Source organism: Monodon monoceros, unplaced genomic scaffold (genome assembly GCF_005190385.1).
Source record: "Monodon monoceros isolate NGI ecotype Baffin Bay Population unplaced genomic scaffold, NGI_Narwhal_1 Super_Scaffold_12, whole genome shotgun sequence".
Lineage (NCBI taxonomy): Eukaryota > Metazoa > Chordata > Mammalia > Artiodactyla > Monodontidae > Monodon > Monodon monoceros.
The window spans coordinates 130645654-130653581 of NW_021703768.1; the positions used below are offsets into that span (position 1 = coordinate 130645654).

Consider the following 7928-nt stretch of genomic DNA (forward strand, 5'->3'; position numbering starts at 1 on the left):
GTTAATGGTTATTTTGGATCTAAAGTTTAAGAATTTTCAATAAGATTTAGCCCTTGAGCTTCTTGAACTTGACAAGTCTATGAATCAAAGCCATAATGCCCATTACCAAGGGTACTGCTGCAAGTGTTGTTATCTCCTTCTTTACAGCTTACACATTCCATTTAAAACTTAGCAGGACCTGGACTGTGTTCTTTGCATTTGCAATTCTTGTCTGAGGAAGGAAAGCTCACTGTATCCCTTTTCCTTAGTACTGTTATAATTTGATATTCTCTTTTTAAAATTGACTGCAATAGGAAGGCATGTGATTAGCAGTCATAGAAATAACAATAAGAAATAAGAAATTTAATTCTGTTTTAGTTCGGGTCAGCCATATGAATGCCTTTCTTTTCCTTATTTAAGGTTCTCTTAGAAGCACAAGATATGGCAGTGAGAGACCACAATGTGGAATTCAGATCCAATTTATATATAGGTAAGATCTTTAATATTCTTAGCTTTGGAAAATGGCTTCCAACAGTGATGCCAAATTCTTCATCTAATAACAGTCTTTGATATCTAAATACTTTGGACTGTGTTTGCTAGTGAAAATTGTTGCTAATAGCTTATTCTTCAGCCTTCAGCATGCTAATGTTAGTCAGTTGTAAATGGTCCTAACTTTACTGCTTTATTGTTACCTGTTCCGTAATGAGACTGAGATCATGAAACCTGTTGCTGATAATTATTAAATAATGGATATCAAGATGATATATAGAGTGGCCCTTTAATCATAATGAAACTATGGAAAAATGTAACTGATTTTTTAAAAAATGAATTCTTTGTCAACCCAAAGGAGACATATAAAGGATCACAGGTGGACTTAAAAAAATCTTTGTTTATAATGTGCCAAGCCAGGTGCCTAATCCCTAAAGGTATGCTATAAGTTAGTCTTCCAATTACCAGAATGGAAAATCTGTTGAACTCTAAAAGCCAAGGGGCCTTCGAAGGCTCAGATGACCCAGATGTGTTGGTTCCCCTTTGTTATTACATCCTGAAGCATTACCTCAGCTTTGTATGCTTGTTCCACATCACATTAAATTAATGTGTGGGAATATGTTTTGGGAAGCCTGGTACACTGTACAAATGTAAGGGATTTTTTGGTAGCATACCTTCATACTGCTCCTTTTTTAGAAAGAGATCAATGGTTATTACAAAGCTCTCCCCCCGCTCCCCTAACACCACAGTAAAGTAGAGCAGTGGCTGGAGTTACTGCAGCAATTACTGCTAACCTCAGCAGTGTTGTAATCAAACAGAGATGTTGATGTCAAAGCAAAATTTTCTCAATCTGCCAAACCTGCATATGAGAAGGACTGTTTACCTAAAGCTATTTTAAACTCAAAATATGGGAACTGCTGCTCTCCAAATGGAGGGTAAAAGGCTGAATCATTCTGGGGGAAGTTAGCTGTGCCTTATAGTTTTTCAAAAATTAGAATTTTAAAAAAACATCTAAATTGCACTTTGTCATATAACCTCTGCTCTACTGGAGATATTTATTCTGATTTAGTTAGTACCTTACCTCAACTCGCCTGGAATTGATGCTGGCAACCACACCTACTTCTGAAATTCAAATGAGTTATGATTTTCAACTGAAATATCTTATTTTAAAGCTGAATCTTGTATAACTAATACCATTCTTATACAGAGGGGAATCAAATGGCAACTCAGAAGATGCAGTCCACAGTAATTAATCATAAGCATTTTCTTCAGGGAGCAGCATGAATAAATAATGCTGGAAGGACCCAGAATCATTGAAAGAGATGAAATAAAGAGCAAGACCGTTTGCTTAAAACCTCTTGCTGACCCTTCCTGCTCCATGACTGAATATGAAATCAAATTTATTTAATTTTGTTCAACTTTATAGGAATATTGGCTTCTTAGCTGATAGGCAACATTTCATAATGGAAATCAGATGCAAGTGAAATGGAATTTGTGTTAAATATGTTTCAACAGTTGTAGTACTGTTGAGAGAGAGGGTGAGGAGCTTAATCCTGTCTTCCCAAATGAAGGAGCAAAGTCCAATGTTGCCTTTAAGCAAAAATCAACTTAACCAGTCCCATGTGAATGGTCCTTTAATGCGTTGGTCTCTTTAGGCACATTTCTGCTGAAAAACCTCTGCCCTTCCTACACCTTCCTTTCATGTAGTTCTGGGTCAAAATCTCTTTTCTTAAGTAGGGCTAATAACTTTGGATTTGTCTTATGATTTTACAAACTCATTTGCTAAGTATTTTGTTGCCTAATTCCATTATGAAGGAAAAAGAGATGAGTACCCCCAGGAAGATGAAGTATCTGACCACGACACATCAGGCATTTTATCCCTGTATTTGCTAAACTTCCCTGATAAGAATCGTCTGAGGTTCTTATTAAAGATACAGATTCCCAGGCCTCACCACAGACTTACTGAATCTGAAACCCCAGGGGAGAGGCCTGGGTAAGTTCTATTCATTCTTACCTATAAAATCTGGGAAATGGATTTATCTTCTTACAGTCTTTGAAAGGGCCTAGACATTTTATTCCATAGACTTCTTTTAGAGCTTTGAAAGACTAGTTACTTGTTGGCTACTGTTTCGGCTCAGCAATAGCTCTTTCAGTCCCCTGAAATAAGTAAGTACGGGCATTTTAAGGGACTTGCTTTTTTGGTAGCATATGTTCTCATTATGTGGTAATTCCCTCAAATGCTTGTCATCAGTCTAAAGCTAATACCTGGTGTTGCATGACCACAGACTTTGAAAGTTCATTTCCTTTTCAGACTTACAATGATGACTAATGACACTGTGAACAGGCCTTAACAAGTGGACATGGACTAATAAAATGTCACTGCTTCATGATTCATGACATCTATAGTAGTTCACTTCAGGGAAAGTGAACGACTGACTTTGTAAATCAGTTTTCTGGGCTAAGAATGATGAGGAAGGGGGAGAGTTTCTAAAGTTAAGTCAAGATTCATTTACCTAAATACAAGTAATAGGAAATATTGACAATATTTTAAATATGGTACCTGCTGGGCATTATCTTTAGAAGAGCATTATCTTGGGCATTATTTTTAGAAGGTCATTTCCACTTTTGAGATGTCTTTATGTTTTTTCTTTCATTCAAAAAGTATTTGAGTGCCTTCAGTGAGTATACCACACACACAGTTAGGTGATGGTATATCTTTTATAGCAATTTAAAACATTTAGCACAAGTAGTTTTGTTCTTTGACAGTAATAGCCCTTTGGAAGAATACATAAATTGTTCTCCCTAGTTGGAACAAAACCACGTACACTATTAGTATTGTATGTACTTGGAAAACTTTGAAATTTATTTTAGAATTTGAGCAAATTTACCAGAGACATCTGTATTGAAAAAATGATATTAATTAGCAGAAGATGTATTTCAAAATCATTTCTGTTCCTTATGGGGCATGAACTTTGGGGACAATACAAGAGGAGTGTAAGTTTTGTTGAGGAAGTAACCTTTACAGGTGAAACATGAACACGTACACAAGGTAGCGTATGGTTTGGGACCAAAAAGAGTAACAGGTAAATGGTATTGTTGGAATAGAGAAGAGGAGGTCAGTATAGGTTAAAATAGTCATGGAGATTTTCTAGACAATTTTAGCTTTTAAAGATACGCTTTTGGGGACCCGAAGGAGTGTCCAAGAGGAAAAATTTTCAAAGTGAGGTAACCACTTAAGCAAAGGCACATAGGTTGGGATGAGCAGTAAGTGTGTGGTACAGTGAGTAGAACAGTGCAGAGGAAGTAGAGGCTTGCCTTAGAGGAGATGAAATTGAAAAGGTGAACATGGCCTAGATTTCAGAAGGCTGAACATGGCAAGCTGTGGCATTTGGTTAAAACGGTATTGACGAGGAACCACAGGAAGTTTTTGGGTAAGAGATTTATGTTATTAAGGCAGTGTTTTAAGACTATTAACTCTAAGCATTGGTTTTGAAATTGTGCTCTGAGGCCTCCAGGGGTGGGGCCTGGGACAAGCAGAAAGGCTTCTTGGTCACTGCTGTATCCTTAGAGCCCAGGATGGCGCTTCACACCCAGCAGGAACTTGGAATTTCTATATGTTGGGTGAATGAATGGCAGCAGTTTTGGATCTACCCTCACCCGTGTTTCATTCTTAACAGATTCACGTGAAAGTAGGCATCTACGTATTGTTTCATTTAATTGAAATGGTTCCGTACTAAAGCAGTTTGAAACGACTCCACGCTTCCAATTCAGGGGCCATGGGTTCGATCCCTGGTCAGGGAACTAAGATCCTGCATGCTGTGTGGTGCGGCCAAAAAAAAAAAAAAACCAATTCGGAATTTATACTCTAAGCCCTGATTTCATTCAGATGTCCGAGTGGCTGTGTTGGGTATTCCCATTCCAGAGTGTTAAGGAATCCTGGTGTTTCAGAAGAATTAATGTTTTTGTTTTGACATAGAAAAGGGATGGCATTATTTGCATAAAGGTAAGCAGATGGTATTTTATGGATTAAGGAGGAAATCATAACTGGCATTTAGCAGGTATTGCGTGTCTTCTCTTCTGTATTTTGGGAGAGATGGGAGGAAAATGGTAGTTAACATAGACCCTCATAGGGTTGATCATTGTGTTTTGATAGATTATGTAGTCCTGCACAGTTAGCTAATTTTGATACTTCCTTCACTGGAGTAGTATTCCTTATTCTCTGGGTATTTGGAAATTGGTGCTCAAGTTGGGTAGAGTAGCAGTTTTGGATAAAATTAGCTATCATGTTTGTAAAATCTTTTTAGAAGTTTCTACCCTCTTTCCAGTGTCACTGTTTTTGTTTGTAGGATTCCTCCTGAAAAGTGGATTCAGGGCACCTGGTAGTACCTTATTATAAAGTGATTTGTGTAATGCTGCTTTTTCTTTGGAAAAATTAAAATTTTTTTAAAATTGAGGTATAATTGATGTATAACATTATATTACTTTCAGGTGTACAACTGAATGATTCAGTATTGCAAAGTGATTACAGGTCTAGTTAACATCTGTCACTGTACATAGTTACAGAATTTTTTTTCTTGTGATGAGAACTTTTAAGATCTATTGTCTTAACAACTTTTAAATATGCAATACGGTATTATTGACTATAGTCACCATGCTGTACATTACATCCCCATGGCTTATTTATTTTATCACTGGAAGTTTGTACCTTTTGACTCCCTTCACCCATTTCACCCACCTGCCCCCACCCCCATCTTTGGAAATTCTTAAATTCATTTCTTTAGTGCCAGTAGATGAAGTTGATAAAAGGGTGGTAGTTCTCTCCTTATCTCACTGAGACCCTAGGCAGTTTTCTTAATCACTTTCATCCTTAGCTTTCTCTTTGGCAAAGCTAGGGTGCTTCTGCTGAAACCATTTCATGAGAGGTTTGTAGTTAGAGGGTTGTGGAGCACATACTTTGATATGGTCCCTGCAATATAAAGTTCTGTCACAGTAAAAGAATGGTGAGTATTGAAGTGAATTAATTTGCTACATATGCTATAGATTTTGCCTTTTTAAAAGGCTTATTAAATTAACTAAAAACGTAAGACTAAGTAAATTCAGAAGGTGGTAGAAGGTAATTACTACCCTGATTTACTGTGGGTGAACAGGTGAACAGATTTCTTCTTGTGCTGTTTAAGAGGTTTCTTCAAATTTTGCAGGGTCAAACTTTGACATGTTGAATGGGGGAGGGGAGATGAGGGGACAGATGTGATACAGGAGTTCCTAAACCTGGCTGTGAATCAGAATTGTTTGGGGTGCGGGGGAGTGTTGTTTGCTCAGGATTTAATTTTCAAAGCCCACTCCAAATATAGAGTATCTAGAGATGGGATCTCAGCATCAGCATTTTAAATATGTTCCCTAAGTTAGTTTGATGTAGTAGCCTGAGGACAGCATTTGGGAATCATTGGTTCCAAAGGAACAGTTAGAATATTATACAGTTAGAATAAAATCAGAACGTCATCCCTCAGCCTCCAGGGCTCTGTGTAATCTTGCCTTCATTTCTGATCTCGTCCCCTTGTTTGTTATCACTCTTTCCCTTGCTTACTATGCTTCAGCAGGTTCTGTTCCTGAACCAAGCCAAGCATGTTCCTACCATTGGGCCTTTGCACTTGCTGTTCCCTCTTCTTGGAACACCTTGCCCCTAGATATTTGCATGAATGATTCATTCTGGTGTTGGATCAAATGTCTCTTCCTCAAGGATGCCTCTTGACACCCCCCAGTCTCAAGTTGCCTCCCAGCACCCCATCAGTCTCTGTCACATCACTGTTTTCTTTATTTGTAGCACTTGTCACTAACTAAAATGGTCATGTTTATTTTCTCTCTTTCTCCTCTAGAGTGTGCACTGCACAGAGCCAGGACCCTTGCTATTCTTGTTCACTCCCATTTCTGCAGCACCTGGAGTAGAGCCTGGTCCTTAGTAAGGAAGGACTCAGGAGATACTTGTCTTGAGACAAACCTGCTGTAGCCAGCCTGTGAGCTCATGTAGTCTTAGAATCCAGTTGAGGAAAGGGCAGAAATTGCTCAGCTGATCAAGCTGTAATCTTGTGGATACAGTTGTTTCCTATAATTTTCTTTTTCTTCTCTGTCTAGCTCAGTCCACCTCAGGGCGGGGCCAGTACCTGAAACGCATCCGATACCACGGCAGAGGTCGCTTTGGGATTATGGAGAAGGTTTTTTGCCATTATTTTGTGAAGTTGGTGGAAGGCCCTCCACCTCCACCTGAGGCACCAAAGACAGCAGTCGCCCATGCCAAAGAGTATATCCAGGAGCTTCGCAACCGGACCATCATTCACACTCTATGATGGGGGTATTAAGACTCCACAGTGTATATATTTTACCATTCATTTCCTAAAACCAACAAAAATTAAAGACAGATGCTTTTTATGATTTGTCATTGAATTATTGAAATATGAAGTACAACTGCTAGTTTTACATGAATATTTATAAAGCTCTGCCCATCTCTCTTGAGCCTCTGGGTATATTTTATGTATTTGCAACTAGGAAGGAGAAATCAGCTTTAAACATAGTGACAGACTATGTAATTCAGAAGGCTTTTTTGAGTGATGTTTGAGGGCAATGTTAGCTTTCTAGCTTGTGCCCTGCAGGTGGTACTTTTGATACTGGACTTGAGTAGAAAGTTATAGGATAAGAAAACTTGTCCTTAACTATTTCACTTGATTTTTCTCCTGGAACTGGGGGAGGGGGTGGTGGACGGGAGCATCCCTGCACATTGTTTCAGTGCAATATTTTAGGGCATTCTATAGTTCAGTTTTTCCTTTCACTGTTGGCATAGGCCAGTGGATGAGCGATTTTATTTTCCTTTACTGATTTAGCAGTAAGTTGAAATTACAGGAGTTTATTAGATATATTAATCTAAAACTCCAAAAACCATTTAACTTAGAAAGTTTTATTTTACTTAAATAATGACTGTTTTATGTCTCCTACCAACAATGCTTTCTATTGCTTGGTTGTCTTGTTTAGGATTGATTCATTTTTCAGAGTGCATTCAAATTAATGGAGAGAGGAATTGAACCAGTCGCAGGCTTGCATTCTAAAATAATTGATATTTTTAGGACATTCCACCTGAAAGTGGAAGAATACACTTTCTTTTCAAGTGCACATGGAACATTCTCCAGAATAGATCACATCTTAGGTCACAAATCAAGCCTTGGAAAATTTAAGAAAATTGAAATTGTATCAAGCATCTTTTCTGACCACAACACTGTGAGATTAGAAATCAGGTACAGGAAAAAAAAAAGTAAAAAACACAAATACATGGAGGCTAAACAGTGCTGCTAAATAACCAAGAGATCACTGAAGAAATCAAAGAGGAAATCAGAAAATACCTAGAAACAAATGACAACAAAAACACGATGATCCAAAACCTATGGGACACAGCAAAAGCAGTTCTAAGAGGGAAG

The 7928-nt window shown here is 38.0% G+C and overlaps 1 protein-coding gene across 5 annotated transcripts in view; it reads left to right on the top strand.

Moving 5' to 3' along the window:
- MRPL22 (mitochondrial ribosomal protein L22) overlaps positions 1 to 7667 on the top strand; it is a 37640-nt gene extending 29973 nt beyond the window's left edge. For 3 of the 5 annotated variants that reach the window (XM_029216071.1, XM_029216068.1, XM_029216073.1), the window contains 2 exons: positions 400 to 469; positions 6598 to 7667. In XM_029216071.1, coding sequence (XP_029071904.1) covers positions 400 to 469; positions 6598 to 6809 — 282 coding nt within the window. In that variant the 3' untranslated portion in view covers positions 6810 to 7667. The remainder of the gene's footprint in view (positions 1 to 399; positions 470 to 6597) is intronic. The other 2 variants (XM_029216072.1, XM_029216069.1) reach the window with 2 other exon arrangements.
- The last annotated feature ends 261 nt before the right edge of the window (positions 7668 to 7928 follow it).